At 36.5% G+C, this 20,905-nt stretch overlaps 4 protein-coding genes across 15 annotated transcripts in view; 2 read left to right on the top strand and 2 right to left on the bottom strand.

The window, feature by feature from the left end:
• Positions 1-3,283: 3,283 nt before the first annotated feature.
• Positions 3,284-7,907, bottom strand: LOC145945028 (uncharacterized). 9 transcript variants are annotated; one of them, XM_083053804.1, is made up of 9 exons: positions 7,596-7,907; positions 7,276-7,385; positions 6,411-6,806; positions 5,894-6,316; positions 5,504-5,652; positions 5,170-5,377; positions 4,920-5,090; positions 4,682-4,832; positions 3,286-4,595 (listed from the first exon to the last, which is right to left on the bottom strand). In XM_083053804.1, exons 3-9 carry the CDS (start codon positions 6,588-6,590, stop codon positions 3,625-3,627), a joined length of 2,253 nt encoding a protein of 750 aa, XP_082909930.1. In that variant the 5' UTR covers positions 6,591-6,806; positions 7,276-7,385; positions 7,596-7,907; the 3' UTR covers positions 3,286-3,624. The 9 variants fall into 9 exon arrangements, with proteins under 9 accessions (XP_082909928.1, XP_082909930.1, XP_082909934.1 ...); XM_083053808.1 differs by having other exon boundaries at positions 6,411-6,639; XM_083053809.1 differs by having other exon boundaries at positions 6,411-6,616.
• Positions 7,908-7,950: 43 nt separating this feature from the next.
• On the top strand, positions 7,951-13,791 carry Pins (G-protein-signaling modulator pins). 2 transcript variants are annotated; one of them, XM_083053812.1, is made up of 8 exons: positions 7,951-8,336; positions 8,545-8,910; positions 9,094-9,236; positions 9,330-9,569; positions 9,641-10,115; positions 10,277-10,491; positions 10,586-10,730; positions 10,913-13,791. In XM_083053812.1, the coding sequence occupies exons 1-8, from the start codon at positions 8,292-8,294 to the stop codon at positions 11,117-11,119; spliced, it is 1,836 nt and encodes a 611-aa protein (XP_082909938.1). In that variant the 5' UTR covers positions 7,951-8,291; the 3' UTR covers positions 11,120-13,791. The 2 variants fall into 2 exon arrangements, with proteins under 2 accessions (XP_082909938.1, XP_082909937.1); XM_083053811.1 differs by having other exon boundaries at positions 7,967-8,336; positions 8,542-8,910.
• A 53-nt stretch (positions 13,792-13,844) lies between these two features.
• The window catches only part of LOC145945031 (uncharacterized), a 147,658-nt gene continuing 140,597 nt past the window's right edge, over positions 13,845-20,905 (bottom strand). For 2 of the 3 annotated variants that reach the window (XM_083053814.1, XM_083053815.1), the window contains exon 8: positions 13,845-14,924. In XM_083053814.1, the coding sequence (XP_082909940.1) occupies positions 14,778-14,924 (147 nt within the window). In that variant the 3' untranslated portion in view covers positions 13,845-14,777. The remainder of the gene's footprint in view (positions 14,925-20,905) is intronic. The other variant, XM_083053816.1, reaches the window with a different exon arrangement.
• On the top strand, positions 15,179-19,309 carry LOC145945520 (androglobin). Its single transcript, XM_083054582.1, is given in 5 exon segments — positions 15,179-15,314; positions 15,392-15,609; positions 15,779-16,244; positions 16,463-18,354; positions 18,485-19,309. Coding segments are annotated over 5 exon segments (3,288 nt in total). The 3' UTR covers positions 19,061-19,309.

Here is a 20,905-nt window from a genome sequence, read left to right as displayed (position 1 = left end):
AAAATATTAGAAATCGATACTTTTTTACCGCTGACCCTATGCAACGTAATCTTATTTTATGTATATCAAGTAAAAAAATTTGTACGCTGGTGTCTGTTTGGTACCCAATGATTCTGTAATCAATGTACTATTAAAATGTATAATCGATGAATTTTTGGCTCGTCTTAAAATATTAGAAATCGATACTTTTTTACCGCTGACCCTATGCGACGCAACCTTATTTTATGTTTATCAAGTTAAAAAATTTGTTCGCTGGTGTCTGCTTGGTACCAAATAATTCTGTAATCAATGTACTATTAAAATGTTTAATCGATGAATTTTTGGCTCGTCTTAAAATAGTAGAAATTGATACTTTTTTGACGCGGAACCTGTGCGACGCATCCTTATTTTTTGTTTACTAGAACAACATAAGCGCGCTACGCGCGCGCCATTCTTCGATATTATATTAAAAAGTATAATATTATTAAGACAATAATATTTTCTTGACAGAATCAACTGATAACTGCCAAAAAATATTAATCGAGTTTAAAGTATCATAACATATTATTTTAAAGAATTATTATTTTAATTTTTAAAACATTATTAATATTTAAAAATTTAATTAACAAATTGACGCTTATTTAATCAGCTAATTTCTGTCAAAAAATATTACTAAAGCGTTAATTTGCTAATTAAATTTCAAAGTAACAATATGTTATAAGAATTAAAGTAGTAATGTTGATAATAATATCTTTATCCTCGATTAATATTTTTTGACAGAAATCAGCTGATAACTGTCAAAAATAATAACCGAGTTTAAAGTAGCTAATTTCTATAAAAAATATTAATAAATCTTTTCGTCAATAAAATCATAATTAATCTCGACATTGCGGTTATCTCGATTATCAAATATTCTTATAGAAAATTCTATTTCTTTGTTCGCACTTTTTGTTTTAGATTTAAATAATGAATTTTTATGCATTGCATAATTAATTAATATATATTTTTTATGCACCGATTGCAATGCATGCATAAAAATATGTAAATTAATTATGCGGTGCATAAAAATTCATTATTTAAATCTTTAACAGAGAACAAAAAAATAGAATTTTCTACAAGAATCTTTGGATCAAAATATCTGCGCTTCCATTAGATTCGTGCGTCTGTAAATACACATTCACCACGCTAAACGTCTCGCGCGAGACTGACCGCGAGACTAATTGTCAGAGTAGCGATATTGCCAAGCGCAGCCCATTCGTCCGCTACGCTGCGCGTCTCGCGCGAGACTAATTCTCGAGACGTTGCGATTGTGAGTTGCGAGATTGATCGTCAGTCTCGCGCTAGACGCGCAGCGTGGTGGACGTGTGGGGTGTGCTTGGCGACAATCGCTGCTCAGAGTCTTGCGTGCTGTCTCGCGCGAAACGTGCAGCGTGGTGGATGTGTACAAATGCGCGAATTTAATAGAAGCGCAGATATTTTGATCAAAACATTCTTGTAGAAAATTCAATATCTTTTGTTCTTCGTTAAAGATTTAAATAATGAATTTTTATGTATTGTATAATTAATTCACATATTTTTATGCATGTATTGCAATCAACGCATAAAAAAATATATTAATTAATTATGCAATGCAAAAAAATTCAGTATTTAAATCTAAAACAGAAAGTGCGGACAAAAAAATAGAATTTTTTATAAGAATCTTTTGATAATCGAGATAATCGCAACGTCGAGATTAATTAGGATTTTATTGACGAAAGGATTTATTAATACTTTTTGATAGAAATTAGCTACTTTAAATTCGGTTAATATTTTTGACTGTTATGAACTGTTTTCTGTCAAAAAATATTAATCGAGGATAAAGTATTATAACGTATTATTTACAACATATTACTATTTTAATATTTTTAACATATTATTATTTTAAAATTTAAGTAGCAAATTACCGCTTTATTAATATTTTTGACATACATCAGCTGATTAAAGCGTTAATGTGCTAATTAGATTTTAAAATAATATTATGTTATAAAAATTAAAATAATAGTATATGTTTTAAATAAAATGTTATAAAGTGTACTTTAAACTCGATTAATATTTTTTGACAGTGATCAGTGATTTCTGTATCATTCTTTTAACATAAAATTGAGGAATCGCGCTTGTATCGTTCTAGACCCTCTCTAAAAAAGGCATGTTAAGTCGATTTTCGCAAATGTTGTTGCCTTTTTTTCTCGATATTGATTAGCTGCCTCGATTTACGTTGTACGTTATATTCATAGCATCGAGAGGTTGTCATCGCGAGGGTTAGCAGTTTGACAGTTAGTCCAAAATAAAATTAAATAAAATAATGATATGTTTTAAATAATATGTTACAATATTTAAAACTCTGTTAATATTTTTGACAGTTATCAGCTGATAATCTCGTTGTTACGAAACGCTACGAAATTGTTACGAATTGAGATAGCCAATTAGCATTGTGGAAAAGAAGCAATAATACTTCGAGATTTTCGAGAATCGACTTAACATGCCTTTCTTATAAAAGGATCGTATTAAAAAATTTGTACGCTGGTCTGGTACGTGTCTGCATGGTACCAAAAGATTCTGTAATCAATGTACTATTAAAATGTATAATCGATGAATTTTTGGCTCGTCTTAAAATATTAGAAATCGATACTTTTTTACCGCTGATCCTATGCGACGCATCCTTATTTTATGTATATCATATTAAAAAATTTGTACGCTGGTGTCTGCTTGGTACCAAATAATTCTGTAATCAATGTACTATTAAAATAAAATTTAAAAAAATAATAATATTAGTTTTAAATAATATGTTATAATACTTTAAACTGGATTAATATTTTTGAAAGTTATCAGCTGATTTCCATCAAAAAATATTAATCGAGAATAAGATATTATAACATATTATTTACAATTTTACAACATTTTACTATTTTAATATTTTAACATATTATTTTAAAATTTAATTACCAAATTAACGCTTTAATCAGTTGATTTCTATGAAAAAATATTAATCGAGTTTAAACAAATTTTATATTATTTTTTAATAAACAAAACCGAAGAATGGCGCGCGCGTAGCGCACGCTTGTGTTGTTCTAGTCTTAATAAGAAAGATATAAATTTCGCAAATGAATTAAGTCATCTCGACAGTTCAATCGAAAAAAAATAGCGGCCGCTGTGTTGTTCTAGTGGGAAAATAAAAAAGAATAAGTCAAGAGAAGATTCGAAGAAAAAATAATATAATATATGTAATAATCTTAATAATTATTTGTCTTATCCAGAAAGTACTTTCTAATACATTTTCAAAATTAATTTTTCAAAATAAAAATTTGTAATTTTTAAGTGATGAATTTTAAGTATAAGATCCTAGTCAAATAAATCTGTCAAATAAACTCATATTAGGATAATCTTTAACTTAAAAATAAGAACTACATAGATTTCGTATAATAATGGAATTATTGACAAAATGTATATAAGAAAGAAATCATATTTATATTTTCTTAGACATTCGCGTATTACTACTACTAATATATCAACTTTAATAAGTTTGTCACACATAGCACTGCATTAAAAAAAAAATTTGTTTCCGTTACATTTTAAAATAAGATGGAATAATATTATAGTAATAATTTATCACTTTGTTTCCTTCTGTACTTCTGCTGTCTTCGTTGCTTCCTCTTGAATGTCTTTATTGGACTCGCTTACGTCTTGTTCACTAATATTATTCGCAGGAACTGCGGTTCTCGACCAAGAACAACTTCGCCGATCGGGGGACTTTGGCAAAGACCAGGAACTGCTGCGTGATTTCCGTCTGGGTGATGTCGGTCGTGATCTCGCTCGCGTAATTTTAACGCTAGAGGCGGATCTTCTGCCGCGTCTCTTCTTATAACGAGATCTGAAGCTGCCGCGGGATCTGGAGCGACTTCTAGATCGCGATCTTCGTCTGGATCTAGAGCGTCTTCTGGAGCTCGATCTGCTGCGTGATCTAGTGCCACTTTTGCGCTTTGATCTAGAATTTGTTCTCCTCTTGGAGACGGACCTACTTGCCGATTTCCGGCGACCATGGGATCTAGTACGGCTCCTGGATCGCAATGACTTGGAACGGCGCGATCGCGATCTAGAGCCCGATTTTGATCTTCTATTTTTGGAGCGTGAATCGCTTCGTCTCCCGCTACGCGATCTGGAAACACTCCTAGATTTCGTCTTGGACCTCGATTTGGTTCTCGTCCTCGAGACAGATCTACTCCTCGATCTTCGACGGCCGCGCGTTTTCGAGTCTCGTCGCTCCGAATCTCGATCCACCAGATGCGTAAAATACTCATAATATTGTCCATTGTACAAATAAGGATTGGTCAGTGCGTAAGAATTCATGTCGCATCGAGGATTATATCTTCGGCCTCTCCTCGTAGGTAACATGGCATGATGAGGGATCAACGAATATCCTGGCATTGGCGGCCTCAACATTTGTGCTCCCGGATACCTTGGCAACGATATCCTCATCGCGTGGAACGGCGCTGTCGCGATTGGCGGTAACATCGACATCCTCGACATTGAGTAAGAATCGGAATAAGAGTGTTCGTAAGAAAGATTTGCGGCTGGAACAACTGCAATTAACGACATGATTATTGTCTTTCCTCTTTTTATCGTACAGATATATGTTAACATCAGATTTTATATGATTAAAATTTACCTGCAGATGAAGATGCGCGATCGTTCTTTATCAAAACGCTCTTGAGTTTCTTCTTGTTCGTCTTTTCATCTGTTTCCTCTTTTTCGATCGTGCTACCTGAGCCAGAATCATCGTCTTTTCTTCGTTTTTTCTGAGATTTCTTCCGCTTTTTCTGTAAACAACAGCATAATATTACGATGTCAATTCTTAAATATCATTACAACAAAAGTTAGTGCTAATGTAAAATTGAACGACGTACATTTTTCTTCTTTTCTTTCTTCGCTTTCTTCTTCTTGGTCTTTTCTTTATTTTTCTTGTCGTTTTCGGAATCTAATTTATTAGCACTTTCGTTCGCTTGATCATTTTTCTTTTCATCTTTCTTCGTTTCCGCACTTTGATTCAACTTAATCTCATTATTTTCCACTTTTATCTGTAATTACAAAACGCCCATAATCAACTCTTGTATCTTTTTTTTTGCTAATAATTATTACATATTTTTTATTACTCACCTTTATTCTATCAAACAGTTCATCTAATAATCGTATGCTTTCCAACTGTCGTTGAGCTTTTATCAACTTTTTTTCTTCCCTAGCAATTTTCATTGATACCTTGTCCTCTTCTTGCTTGCGATATGTCGTGAGTACTTTCCGTTTTCGTTTTTCCTCTCGCTTTCGCTGCCGGTTTGTTTTTGCTATCGAATCTTCCTCCTCCTTTTTTCTGTAATCAAAGTATAAAAATGATTTAATATGAACGATATAAAAGATAAATATTCTGTATGTATGTGCCGCATACACATTATTTGCAAAATATTTTTGACAATATTTCTTTTGTATTAGCGCTTACTTTTGGTCCTCTCGTCGCTTCTTTTCTGCCTCTTCTCTTTTTCGAAGCTTCTCCGCCGCCAAATTGTCTTGCGCTATTAAACGCTTTCTCTCGAATTCTCGGTGTGACACCGAATTGTCACTCAAATGCTTGGTTTTGTCAAAATCAACCTACGAAATTATTTCACTTTTCAACAAATATTTCTTTTTGTAATATTATTTTTTTTATTCTGCTTATTTAATCCAAGTTATTGCAATATATGTTTACGATACTATTTGTCACATCACATTATGTTTACAATTTATTAAATTTCAGGAAACATTTAAATATTAAGATTAATAAAAAAAATGTGATATAGATGTGACAAAAAAAATATTGATATTACAAAGTGAAGTATTTTTTACTGAATACCTTTATTGTTGCGGTGAATGTTTTCTGACCGTCCTTCTTCAACAGCTTCATGCCACGCATGGCGTCCATCGCCTTAACAAAATCCATGTATTCGTAGTACTGTATGTACGCGTCGAAAAAAATGCCATCTTCGAAGCTGAATTTGTGTATGTTGTTGCCGAGCCGCATCCTGGACCTGTAAGGATCTGCGGTAGGCACGTCTATCTTCCTCAAAGTGCCCCACCTTTTGAAAACCTCACGGACAAGCGATTCGCTCGGAACGTTCGCACCATCCTCGGCGAACCATTTAACCGGCAGACCGGTAATGTGGATAGTGTCCGGCCTTTCGCCAGCCTTCAACTCGTTCATATGTTTTGCATCCCTGAAGTAAGAATCCCAGCTGTGTCTGTTTGGGAAGTCGTCCTTCGCCTCGGCCGCTGAGACCTTTAATTAATTAAATGATCAAATATTGTAATTCTTCTGATGTAATTCTATTATATATATGTGTAATATAAACTTGTACTTGTAGCTCTCGCACCTTGAGTACGTTGGGGAAGCCAGGCAGATGCAAGCTTTGCGAGCTCAATCTGGCCAATACCTTTGGCAACCTGCACCGGTCCGGCAGGTAGCCCACCAGGCAGATAAACTCCAGATTGCTCTTGGCCACTTTCAGGGACGCAAACTCGTCCGGCAGAATGAGTGCGCGTATCTTCTCCATTACATCCCATGTTGATATTGTTTTGCCTGTTCATAGCGCAGTTAAGTTTCTGTAAGAAGCTATCTTTCCTATAGCCATTATAAGTGCTCGTGGCTTCGCACAGATCACTTGAAATCATGGTATTTTCTTCCATCAGTTGAATACTACATTATATTTCCTTTGGTAGAGATTGTCCAAAGCACAAACACAAGTATACGATTGCGACGGTGTGATAAACTTGTTGCAACAAATCGAAGAGAATTAATGCCAAATTAACAAGAATAGATAGCATTAAATGACTCATCTGTTAAGCTGATTATCACTGATCGAATAAATATTTACAAGATGGTAAACAGTAATAAAAGATGTAAAAACATGTGTTTAAAATTAATATAAATTAATTTTAAAAATAATATTACACGAATAATCTAAAATAATATTGTATAAATAATAAAATAATTAATATTATGGAGTGATCATCAAGAGAAGTATTATTCCAAATTGAAGTTCTACAAAGGTGTATAGTTATACAATTCCAATGTTGCGTTATACATATTTCGCTGCATCGCAAGATGCTGTTTCTCAGCCGAGAGAAAAAGAAAGATCAATAAATTAGAAAGATGGAAAAAGAAGATAGAGAGGCTCATCAGGGTCCAACCTCAATAGGAGAGAAGGCCACTAATGTATTTGACGATGATGTTTTTACCTGGAGTCTTCAGTTGGGGCAGCTTGATCGACACGTAAACTTTGGCAAGCGGTTTCAGATAAAGTAAGCGCGGTGGATACAACGGCACAATGTCGCTCAGATCCCTACAGCTTCCAAAGCGATTAGCAACCTCGCTACTGGGTTTTTCACCTACCTGCTTGTTGTCGCCCATAGTCGAAAGCTAAGAAAGCTACCAACTAAGGGAGGACAAGACTCGCTAAAACTCAATCGTTAATCTCAGCCGTGATAGCTTTAGATCCTCACTCTCTCTCTCTCTCTCTCTCTCTCACTCTCTCTCTCTCTCGTTTTACTTTGGCTACCTCTACTTGCGACAAGCCGGCGAGATGAAAACGCCTCAGTAGGGAGGTTGCCTCGCTCGAGATCTTCGTCAGGTGAGGACGATGTAGTGCAACACGCGACTCTCCCGCCACTCGGCGAACGATCGCGGATGCATCGATCTTCCTGGAGATGATGTTCCTCGCGTCGACCTTTGACGTTCGCGCTCTTCTGTTCCTTCTGTACGCGAGGAATCCTACCCTAAACCTACGTAAGGAGCTACGTAAACGCGACACGCGGTCGAACTCAGCCGAGGCTCATCCTTGCAACAAAAATGCCAGCTGGGTGCCAGTTTTACTCCAGACCCTGGTGTCCAGGGTCGCCACACTTTGGATGCCCAATAGGAGCAGCAGAATTCTAGTAATACCCTAGTAATATATGTTTTCCTTTCTAAAGCAGCGCCATTTGTTTGGACGCGTCGAGGAGTCGCTTCGCGTCAATGAGAGGCTTCGCTTCGGGAGGATAAAAAAGGTCCGGGAGATACCTCACTCGCGGGAGGGAAGAGGTGGAGGATGACGCGATTCTTTCCTACATAATCGGAGTACTCGGATATCGAGCATGCGAGCATCAATCGTCGCCGCTTCGCAAGCTGATAACAACAACGCACGTTCTGACCCTCGACGCTTCAACAATTACGTTCGATTCTGAGGGGAAGGAACGAGACAATTACCGAGTTTAGGATGTCTCTGAGCGCCAGCGCGGAGAATCTCTCGTCCGAGGGACAAGTGAGTGAATCAACATCCGATTAACGTAGCTGATTCTCCCACGCGTGTGACTCATCTCCGTCGAGTCTCTTTCTTTCATGTTACTCATTTACACCGGCTATTCGTGTGGCAAATTATGCATTATGCGATTCAAATCTGCGAAATTTTTTTAAAAATGTAATATTGTATAATATATATAATATATATGATATTTTACAATGTTTAGCAGAATAGCGAGAGATGGAACATGTGCCTGGAACTAGCTCTGGAAGGCGAACGCCTGTGCAAGGCTGGTGACTGCAAGTCTGGCGTAGCATTCTTTCAAGCAGCGATTCAAGCTGGCACGGATGATCTGCGAATACTAAGCGCGATCTATAGCCAGCTGGGCAATGCATACTTCTATCTCAGTGACTACGTTAAGGCTATGCAGTATCACAAGTTGGATCTGACGCTTGCCAGGAACATGGGTGACAAACTGGGCGAAGCCAAGTCCAGTGGAAATTTGGGCAACACGTTGAAAGTTATGGGCAAGTTTGACGAAGCCATGATATGCTGCAAGAGGCATCTAGAGATCTCCAGAGAGATTGGAGATAAGGTATACTTTTTTCAACATTATTTTTAAGTCAATCGCTTATTTCAAGGAACTCATTCAATTTTAACATAAAGAATAAAATATGAGAGCTTTCTTTACAAAAGCTGAGATTGTTTTTTGCATGAATTATTTTCATATTCTCATTATTTCAATTAAATTTCTCTTAAATTATGATTTTATGCACAGCTTAGCGAGGGAAGAGCTCTGTACAATTTGGGAAATGTATATCACGCTAAGGGCAAACAGGCAGGTCGAATAGGTCATCAGGACCCAGGAGAGTTTTCTGAAGATGTCCGGCAGTGCTTGCAACAGGCTGTACGCTATTACGAGTAAGATTAATCTCGATTAATCCATAATTATTTTTTATTAATTTTTAATTATATATTATCTACAACATTATTAACACTTCGCTCTTTTTGCAGAGAAAATTTGGAGCTGGTGAGAGAACTGGAAGATTCTGCGGCGCAAGGTAGAGCGTGCGGTAACTTGGGCAATACATTTTACTTGCTGGGTGATTTCCAACAGGCCATTTACTATCACAATGAACGTTTAAAAATTGCCAGAGAATTTGGTGACAAGCCGGCCGAGAGAAGAGCCAACAGTAATCTTGGAAATTCACACATATTTCTGGGCGAGTTCGAAAAAGCTGCGCAACATTACAAGTAAATATTACAACTTTCTCGATTTAATTGTGCATCTTGACGTCTGAATACACAGAAAAATCAATTTTTAGGAGAACTTTAGCTCTTGCACAAGAGTTGGGTGATCGCGAAGTAGAAGCGCAAGCGTGCTACTCTCTAGGCAACACGTATACTCTTCTACGCGACTATTCGGCAGCCATCGAGTATCATCTGTGGCATCTGGGTATAGCTCAACAGCTAAAAGATCGTGTTGGCGAAGGACGCGCCTGCTGGTCACTAGGCAACGCCTATGCCGCAATGGGTAATCACGAGAAAGCGCTATACTATGCGAATCTGCATCTGCACATCTCGAAGGAGTTGGAAGATGAAATGGGTCAAGCTACCGCGCAGATGAATATTGATGACTTACACAAAATTCTTGGCCTGGAAAAAGGTCAGCAGGAGAGTAACAAGGAGAATGTGAATACGCAAAAACTATCTACAAACACAACATTGAACGTCCCGACGACTACACCCTGCAGATATAGGCTCAGAAGACAAAGCATGGACAATCTAGATCTCATAAAGGTTTAATTTCTTTCTTATTTTACATAATTAATTTAGTTTTATATCAAGAAATATTGTATAAAATATTAAACTCAAGATTTAATATAAAAAAAGATAAAAATTAGTTATACTTGGAATATATAACTTTACTTACTAAATAGTAAAATTAACAATTGTTTCAGCTCACACCCGATACAAAGCAAAAAGATAAATCAGAAATCGTATTGGACAAAGGCAACAATGTCACCTCGCAGCCGTCTCAGGAGGAAGATAACTTTTTTGATCTACTCTCTCGGTTTCAGTCAGGTAGAATGGATGATCAACGTTGCGCGCTCAACACAAAGCATAACTCAAAATATAAAACGATTACGCCGGAAGTATCCGATATGGATGATAAGTACGTGAAAATATTCTATTCTAAATAGAGTGTTATTATAACTCATGACAACTCTTATTGCTTTACATTTTTATAACGGATCTATCTTTTGCAGAGACGGCGAGGACTTGCTAGAATTAATCGCCGGAATGCAAAGCAAACGGATGGACGAGCAACGAGTGACGTTACCTTACCTGCCAGGGCTGAATTCCAATGAGGATGCAGACGATTCCTTTATCGAAATGCTCGTCAGATGTCAGGTTAATAACTTAAATTAACACGCCTAAACTTTCATTTCCGTTTTATTGCAAAGTTTTATTGCCATCAGGAATCTTATATTATTAATATTTTTTTTTTCTTACGCGTATTGAAACATGTTTGTATTTTTTTAAATATCTTATAAAAAAATACCTCATACTAAGAATTATGTATTTACTTTCAGAGTTCGCGTTTGGAAGATCAACGGAGTCCTTTACCAGCTGCATCAACGTTGCAAGATGCGGAGGAGGAGAGGAGTCAACGAACCAATGGAAAGGCTCAATCGGGCTCCACTGTGCCAGAGGAAGATCTATTCGCTCTAATTCAAAGACTTCAAGCCGGACGGATGGAGGATCAAAGGGCTTCTGGACCTGGCAAGGCAAAATGCTAATTGCGCTAAAGCAAACGGTGACTTATATCTTCACGATACGTTCCATTTGTGATGGATTCTTTCGCTTTATTTACCTACCTTCGATTATATTATCGATTCTTCTCCTGTTCATTCACTCATCGTCGCGCAATTCTATTGTCTTGATTACTTAATGGAAGAAGGTATTATCTGAACAGCCTGGTTCTGATTCAATATGACAACGACTTAAAATTTCGTTGTGAGAACCAAGCAACACCAATCTAAACTGCGAAGACATTCTTTTAAGGTGTTATAGGAAAAGTAAAAAGAATCAAATAGAAAATATTTCGTAATTTTAAACGTACGTTAACTAACAGCTGTACTGATAGTTGGTGAAGAGTACCTTTAATATTTATCACACAGTCGAAACTACTTTTTCTAAGATTCTATACTTTTTCTTCTTCATCCAAGATTTTTTTTTTATTCTTTTTTTATCTCTCTTCAAGTTAGAGAAGTATCGAAATAACGGACTCGTCCGATTTTTGCACTCAGGCCTTTGATTCCGTTCAGATAGACTTAATTGTGTATTTGCGTAGACTATCATGTCTGCAACAGTAAGTAATTGATAATCAATATTCTATAGCTTAGCGACTGTGCTAAAAGTATCAGTTGTGTAAAAGCATTATAGAACAATGCAATAACTAAACAACTTTTTAATTTGACCGTCTAGTGATAACTGCCGTTAGTATCTGGCTATTTGGTCGAACATTGAGTAAACTGAATGATACGAGAGCTATGTTCGATAAATAAGTTATTTGTCAATCGTAAATGAGAATCGCAAAAATGTTACATGTAATGCATTTGCAGATCTCGATAACTTCGACAATTTCTGTGACACGCCAGTAACTAGCATCGGTTTTAGTATTATCAAGAATTTTATAATGCCTGTTTTACACGGAGCTTTAATTGCGCGCGCAAAACAGGTTTCTCAAACACTGCCAGTTTGAGGGTGCGAATTATTTTCGGACATTCATTCGTGATAAAACGCGGAGGGCCTTTCAATGTTCGCACATCCTCAAGAGAGAGAAAAAGATCATAGGTTCATTATTTTATATATATATATTTTTTTGTGCGTGTTTTCAATTCACTTCAATATATAAGGGACAAGAGAGCAAGATTATTTTTTTAAAGAATATATTGTGCGTAAACGTTACACAGTGAATAAGAAAGATATTCGCGCACCGCCAAGATTCGCTATCTTAGATAGCTCTCTTAGTTGCTAAACAATTGTGAATGAATAACACCAACAAACAAATCATGCGAGGAAGAGTCAAGAAATAGAGTGAATTTATCAATTCGCGAAAAAAAGCTTTTCAGTTATAGTCACATTATGTATCTTCAATTTCTAAAGCTTTTTAAAATCTAAAATCTTCATACAAGGTTCTTTTACATCTTTATTTATGTAAAAGTCTTGCATCTTCATTATTATTAATATATAATCAATGAAGAAAACGCATTGTCGGTTGCATCGATTCTAGAAGCACAAATACACTTTACTAATTGATTCACTCTCGCATATAAGATACTTAACTACTCTCTCTGCTGAACAAAATATTTTTTAAAAGTTTTAGATAGAGGGGAAATTACGAATCTTTATAGATGAAAAAAAATAATGATGTGTGAATATTATTTTTGCTTATACGTTTAGTAGGACAAAAACTCCTAACGAATAGTGCCAAAGATTCTCGATGCGCTAAAAAATGAATCTGTTGAAAGAGAGGAAAAAAGGATGCTTATTGGATGAATCTCTATATTTGTCATACAAATATTCTCATGAAAAATTAATTATAACAAAGTATTATTGGTGAAGACTCGAGTCTGTTTAAAATTGACCAAGTATTAAGCGTAATTCATCCTATTTATCCTCCGCAGAATTATAAGATAACTCCAAAGTATATCTTTTAATTGAAGCTAGTTCTGAAACTTTGAAAAAAAATCGTATTTGTTATAACACGGTATATTTGTTATTATCTAAAAAAAACTCATTTATGGATCTAAATTAAATAATTAACAAACATGGAGAATGTAGCTGTGGCGTGTCATCTGTTCTAATGATCAAATGTGTATATAATTGTGAGCAATTCCACGCTGATTAAAATGTCGACTTAGCGACAAACCGAATGGCAACGATGCTGTTAATTACGCGCGCGCTAAAAGACGAAAGAAATATTGATAATAATATATGTTAATAATTGGTTCAACAAAAGTGCAAGAGTAGTGATATACTAATTACTGAATCGATCAATACTGAGCATTTTTTGCTATATATATTGTTATGAAATTATAATTAAAAAAAAAAAAGTGTATATACATGGGATAATTTTGATTTTATCGATCAGAGAAAGGGCTGAAAATATTGCTGAGACTATTAAATGACAAATAAATCACGCTGATGTAGGACTTTCGTAGATCTTTCGTAGAATTTTTATCAATTATTTTTTAGAATATTTCATAGAATATTTTAGACTATAATTAATTTTACCTTACTCTTTTTTGTAACACAAGTATTTGTTATATTAGGCATTAAGAATATAGTTTCTTCTAATCGAGTTTTTGATTTACGATTACCGGAGGTATAAACTACATTCCATTCTGTCCATATAATAATGTTATAATATATAAAGGATCAATAAATATTTACTTTTTCCAAAAAATTGGTGTTTATTTGTATTAATAGATTTATTCTACATATACATATATATGTCGTCTGAAGATGCCGCTTTACATTTTTCTTACAATATCTTCCCGTACATTCATACATTATGTCAGAACAATCTAGAAATAATCAATCTGATACCGCAAATGCAACATGGTCGGAATGGAAGGATTCCGATCTGAACAACGAAAAATGGGGAGTCCCAAAAAATGGTCCCGATGGATTATTCCTGGATACAGAATATGTCACAATGCCACAATCCTTGAAACCTGAGCGGTGGATAAGAGCAAAGGATTTACAGCGCTTGACTGTACTTTTACTTATCCAATTTAAATATAACACGCATTTTTTAATTTAATATAAATATATACATTATGATTTTTAAACTTTAAAATGTAATAGATTTATATTTTATTGTAATACTGTATTAATTTTACACACAAATATGAAATACTTTTCAGAATTCATTGACGATATACACGACGATCGCAGAATATCCTGATTTAATTACGAACAACAAGCATTTATTACATAGCGAGGTATTTCTGTAATTCCAAGTCGGCGTAAAAGTCAAATTACAAATTGCTGCAGAACAGTAATAATATAATAGCAATTTCTACAATAGTTTGTAAGATGGTTCATTTCTACGGTCAAGAATTTGGAATATTGCGGTCGTAAAGGGTTGGAAATCAGCGGGCAAGGCACAAATTTAACCTGGGCCGATGGTCACAGGCCCTGGTACGGTTGGATGCACGTGTATTCCTTGAACAAGGCTGGAAAGGGCGTTCAGCATCGACCAGTGATAAATCCGAATGGTGGATATGATTTTTAATTTTCTTAAAAATAGTTGCTCCTGTCTCGTTTCGTGCCGTATCAAGGAAACAATTTTTTACAATAAACTAAACAATAATTCGCTATTCTAATCAATATATTGCAGACACAATACGCTTCAATATTTTTAGGAAAGTATATTGTAAGATTACATCATATGGGATGCTGGCGTCGTATTCTGGTAGACGATACAGTACCCATAGATAAAGGCGGTAGACCTCTTTTACCTTGCACCTTCAACAACTTCGAGCTGTGGCCGATGCTCCTTGCCAAGGCATTCCTCAAGGTTGCTTCCCTGACCTGGACAGAACACCGTGAGATTATCGACTTTCATCCAATCGCTTGTTTAACAGGTCTATATCTATCTATTGTTTCATTCATTCTTCGATGCTTTAAAAAAGATGTTGAAATCACACGACTTTGAGCAAAGTGTATATATCTTTAAATTCTTATTAATTTTTAATGTGAGATTTGTTTTAAAATTTATCACCTAATATTAATCAGTCAATCATTTTGATTAATCTTATCAGCGGTATCGAAATATTCTTTAATAAATGAGCCTTAATAATAACACAGGCTGGATTTGCTTGACGCTAGACGTCACGCATTTGTCGTCGCAAGACAAGTGGGACTTCCTGATGAAATATTCCGAGCGTTTCGAGTGGACGTCGCAAACTAACACGATTCCAGGTGTGTCAAACGTATATGTGCAAAGAAGAGGGAATTCGATTACTATTGCGTTCTATTTATCTATATGTTCCGAATAGAAAGCTTCACGAATAGCGTTATAACCGACAAGACGAGGAGACCCGGAGAAACTTTGCGGCCACTCACCGAAACCGAGAAACCTCAACCGATCATGCTGTTTCTTCTCTTGGACGATATTCGAGAACTCGGAAACGAGGTGGTACCCGGTCTATCACCTTGCTGGGATCACGTAATTCACGTCGTCCAGTCACGCAACATTCCTCTGGATCCCAAAGACGTAAAAGTTCAACTATCTCAAAAGAGTCAAAAATCACGTCTAAAAAGTCTCGTAGAAAAAAAATCTATTAAAATAATATTAAGACATTTGTATTATCAGACGTTTTTATCAGACGTTTGTTTTTATCTGGATTGTAATTGGCTTTCAAACTTAAATTGCTTCCCTTGAGGTAAAAGCGCCATTAGCAAAGTGGAAACTGCATCGCTGGTTAAAATGGGCCGTTTCGCAAAATGTAATCGATCCCGTCGATTATTTCGTTCCGATTCGTTACTTGAGGGTGATCGGTCCTCTCGCAGAATGCAACGAGAGCGTTGTCTATATTTACGACGAAAGCGATGCTGCAGGAAACTCGATCTTTCCAAACGAGATCGAGCAGTCTGATAAATCTGCGTGGAGAACGAGATCTCAAAGAGCACCAGATTCGCCCACCACGATGAAAGAAGAAACAACGAAAGATGTCAGTCGATGGATTGACTTTAATACGATGGTATCATACATAACGGAAGTGCATTTGTTTTATAAGCTGGAGTATTTACGATGTTCGATTCAAGTGACAGAGAATAATGTGATGAAGATGACAAGCAACGGAAATCGCAAAGTCACGAAAGAAGTTGAGAAGGAAAAAGCAGGTTCAGGTATCTCATCAGTTTTCAAATAGAAATTCATTGTATCGAAAATATAAGGTATAATAAATTAAGTAGCTAGATTCTCAAAGCTAGAGAATAATAAATTTCTTTTTCTCTAGAGTTCTCTAGAGTTCTCTAGAGTTTAGGTTTATTGTTAGATTTTCTCCATAGAATTAAATTTTTTTTCTATGAAAAATCTTTCTATATGCAGATATTTATCCTACAAGCAAAATTCTAAAGTTCAGAAATAGATTTCAGATTCTTGTATTTGTTCTGCGACTCTCCTGAGAGTAAATTCTTCTTGGTTAATCTTTGCGCTGTGCCGAGAAAGAGAAATATCTTAAAGGATTCACAATTGAAAGATTATCTTATTTTGGAAAAATACAATTGGTTTTACGGATCAAATCAATCAAAGCAAAAAGTATTTATTTCCACGATCGGCAACAAATCGACAGTCGTAGAACTGGAAGCTGGCAGACAACTCTTACGAATTCATCGCCGTTCAGAAGCCAGTCTGACAATCATTTCTTCTGATACGAATTTTTATCTTGGAAATCGGGCGACTGTGCAACAACTGATGATCGCAGAATCCGATAGAATCGAATGGATGTCAAAGATAATCAGCGACAGTTTCTGTGAAGCTTATCGATCGTTCGGAACGAATAATTATCCAGTAATGTTGAAAAATTATTATCGAAGCTACATGCCCGACTCACAGCGTATTCTTTCGAAAGAAGATAAGAATTTTTCTTCGCTGATACATCAGTTCTTTATAGAAGAACAGGTCCGATTGATCGGGGAAATTGTTCCCGAGAGCAATCTCGAAAACATTCTTCGTTCTTTGAGAATATTTTTTCTGAATCCAAATATTAGATCGGAATACTACAATTTGACAAAAACTCAGAGATTGACACTTCAAGATCTTGTAACACAAGAGACCATGAAAATACCGCACATTCATGTCTCTAATTACAATAAAGCAGCCACGACAATTCAATCCTTCTTCAGGATGGCTCTTGTAAAAAGCTACAAACAACTTCACAATCCTGATCATCCTCTGCATATGCAGATTCGCAAGGAACTTTTGAAGATATCCGATTTATTCGATTCGTCTATCGCAAGTCGGTTGCTGAGGAACGTCATCAACCGTCACGATCTGCACGATCTCTATCCTTGTTCCGAGGATTTCGCGCATGTCCTGAATATTCAAGAATTCAAGGGTACTCTGGAAAACATCAGATACGACCAGTGGTTCCCGATTGTCAGACTCGTCGTGAATACCAAACCTGCAGAGATCGTCTTCGCGGCCTTCGAACTGTTGATCGATCTTCCTCGCGTCGCCTTACGAGTCTTCAACAATCAAAACGGACACGAAGTGACGCGTATCGTGAATCACGTGGCTCCAGCTCGCTATGAATATCTGTCGGACGGTTATACGGTATTTGCTTATGGCTGGAACGAAAAACAACGTATCAGGGAACTGGATTGGGCGATTCGCATAATCACTATGAAGGGGAAGCCAATGCTCTATCAACCAGGCGAGCAGCAGATCAAACCTCCCAAGCTCACGGTCGATGAATTGGTCGGTATTTATGTTCCGAACATCAGGAATTGCATCTCGCGATGGATTATGCGAGCGACTTCAGGAAGCATCGTCTCGATAAGGTTGATAACTTCCTACGACCTGGCAAAAGTCAGAGTAAAAGTCACCGATGAAGGAAACAACATTTTGGCTGACGTGAGAGGTGGTTCTAAAGTTTTCTTACCTTTAATAATATTAAAACACTCCATCAAGAACGAAGATTATAAAATTAAAAAAGGAAACCGAAACTTTAATGAAGAGTTTAGAAATGCAATGGAAGAGAAGAAACTCTATTACATAGATGCTTTCGTTCTTGACAACAGCTGGCCTCTTACAGATGTCGAATGGGCGGTCGCGAATCAGGCGAAGACGAAGAACGCAGCAGGAAACTTTAAAACGCAATCTGGGACTAAAGGATCGACAAAGTCAAATCTGTCCATGACGAGAAAAGATTCGAAACAATTAAACGATAATCAAGCCCTAGAACCGCCACATTGGATTCTTCAGGTTGTCACAGATGCTCGGGATGATGTAGAGGTATGTATAGTTCGTCCGTTCCAATCTAAAAAAATCTGTTTATTAAAATATTAAAGAATTTATATTAATTATTAAAAAATTAATATATTTTTCAACTCTTTATTCTTGATATGTGTATTTGCGTTGTTAGATCTGTCAAGATAAGAAAAGGGAGCAAGAAATAAGACTATTAAAACAATCTTGGTGGTCGAAGGATCCTAATCGATTCAAACGCGGAAAGGAACTACGAGAGGTCTTCCTGAAGACGCACGTCTTACAATCTGAATCGGAAGAGTTTTTAAACCAGAATATAGAACAATCGAAAATAGTAGAAGACGAAGATCTAGCATTCTGTCTGTCAGATCCAAGGCAATATAGGTCTTTGATACCACCAGGATTTCATCATCTGCCCGCTTTAGACTTAACAAAGTACGCGAGAAGAGACGACGTCGCAAAGCATCTTCGTACAAGGATGAAGAACAATGACGAAAAAATGCAAAATGACGTGAAAGTCGATAGTCAAAGAGATTATTCTAATTACCTGGAAAACTTAACCGAGCTGATAAACAAACAATTGCAAAGGTACGCAAACTTCTTCAGGAAGAGAGAGAAAAATTTTTGGCAGAGAAGAACTCTGGTAGATGCTGCTTACGAATCGAGAAAGATCTACATTGATAGTTTGATATCCGAAAGAGCGAGTACCAAAGAGAAAGAGAAGAAGAAATGAAGAACTTTATTTTAGCCAAGTAGCAGAGATATATACATATAACAATAATTTATTTATCGCGTTTGGCGATATTTTAACTCAAAAATTAATCGCTACATCTAAAAATAAAGAGCTTGGACGTAATAAGAAGATAGATTGAACTATTAATCGTAATAAGCGTGGAGACGTGCGGCTTTACGATGCCAGTTCATTCGCGATGAGAGCCGCGCTCGCTTCTTGATGACTGTCCACGATCTACCTTTTAATGACGCTCCTCTAGCCGCCCAAGAAAGAAGTAACGGCGATCCCGCCCGATTTTTCATCCGGGACCAGTCCACGCGGTCTAGCAGGATTATTATGAAACTGCGAGATGAGACATCTCTACACACGCGGGAGACTACTTTCGCAAGAAATGAGTACGGCAGCATTTTTCACTAAAACTCCGACAAATCGTTCGTTTGATTAATGACAGATGAATCGCAATTTCAAGCAGACTTTTAATTTTTAGAGATTTCAAATTCCAGTTTCTATTTTAATGTTAATTCTATTTTTCTTAGATTTTTTTTTGACAGAGTCTCGTTTCAAGTCTAAGAGTCTTATTAAGTTCATTGCTTCTGAAACGGGAGCCCACAGAAGCCGTCTATCGTATACGCATTACACGGCAGCGTACGCGTTGATTGAAGGTGCAGCTGCTGGCTCGAGATCGGCGGCAGTCCAGCTAGTAATCACTGTCGATCATGTTTGTGTTGGGCGATCTCTCTCGTCTGTCGCGCTGCGAATTACAATCACGGCGTATCGCTGCGTGTTATGCGAGTCGCGCGCGAGTACCTAGGTATTTAATCTCAGGACGCGTAACTTTTACGCCAATATTACGTTTTGCCATTGTTTCAATTATATATTTTAAATTAATCAAGATTTTTTTTTGTGAAAATAATTTATCATGTTACTACAATAGAGATATTACTGGTATAGAAATATTAATTGTTATTAATATCTAATTATTAAGAAAGTATCTTTGGAATCTTTATACTGTGAAATTCTTAATTTTTACTTAGGCGAAGGCTGCGCGTTTTTGCGTTTAATTTTTTATTTACCAAAACTACGTCTGTAGTTCGCGGTGAGATCTTGACGAAGCGATCTTTCATTGCGAAATAATACTGTATCTATTCGGACATCTGACATGATGTCGAACCCCCGGAGTTCGAGTTCTCTACTTTGCATACGAAAGAAAAGCGTTTGATTCCTCGGATAAGCCAAGAGAAGCGAAGAGTAGCGGCTTGCTTGACACGCCTCGTTTACCACCTGGAATTTGCGTAAGAAAAGTCTCGTATTATAAAGCTCGACCAACTTGACAATCAACAAGATGTAGCATTTAGGCACTTTGACAATAAAGATGTAAAAATTCTAACATCCAGGTAGAAAAACACGCATACAAATATTATTTTCAAGCAAAATTTGACAAAAATTCATGAAATTATAAGAGTCCAATTTTGTCGCATGTAACACATTGTGATGTATTATCGGGCTTGCTGATCGAAAATAACCGAACCCATGTGGGTGCGAAACGCAAGAGGAAGTTTCGCTGCTCGCGTGCATACTTCGTGGATGCAAAACGCGATGGATGAGCGATTTTACTCGCTCGTATTATCGGACATCTCTCTCGAGCGAGTCGGACTTGGCATACCGAGTCGTGCTCGAATATACTTTATATGCGTTCCCATTAGTCGCCTATATGTTCTCTCTCTTTTCTTTCCTGCTATACAATATATATATATTTTGCGTACTATTGCTGCATTCCCACCCGCATATTCATTAGACTCGAGAGGGGGGGGATCCTGAAGAACTGTGCTAAATTCATCGACAATT

This window comes from Prenolepis imparis, unplaced genomic scaffold (genome assembly GCF_030444845.1).
Source record: "Prenolepis imparis isolate NDT839.2.m4 unplaced genomic scaffold, iyPreImpa1.0 SCAF_14, whole genome shotgun sequence".
NCBI classification, from domain to species: domain Eukaryota; kingdom Metazoa; phylum Arthropoda; class Insecta; order Hymenoptera; family Formicidae; genus Prenolepis; species Prenolepis imparis.
The sequence above is the reverse complement of the archived record's forward strand: the minus strand, read 5'-3'. Positions and strand labels throughout refer to the sequence as shown.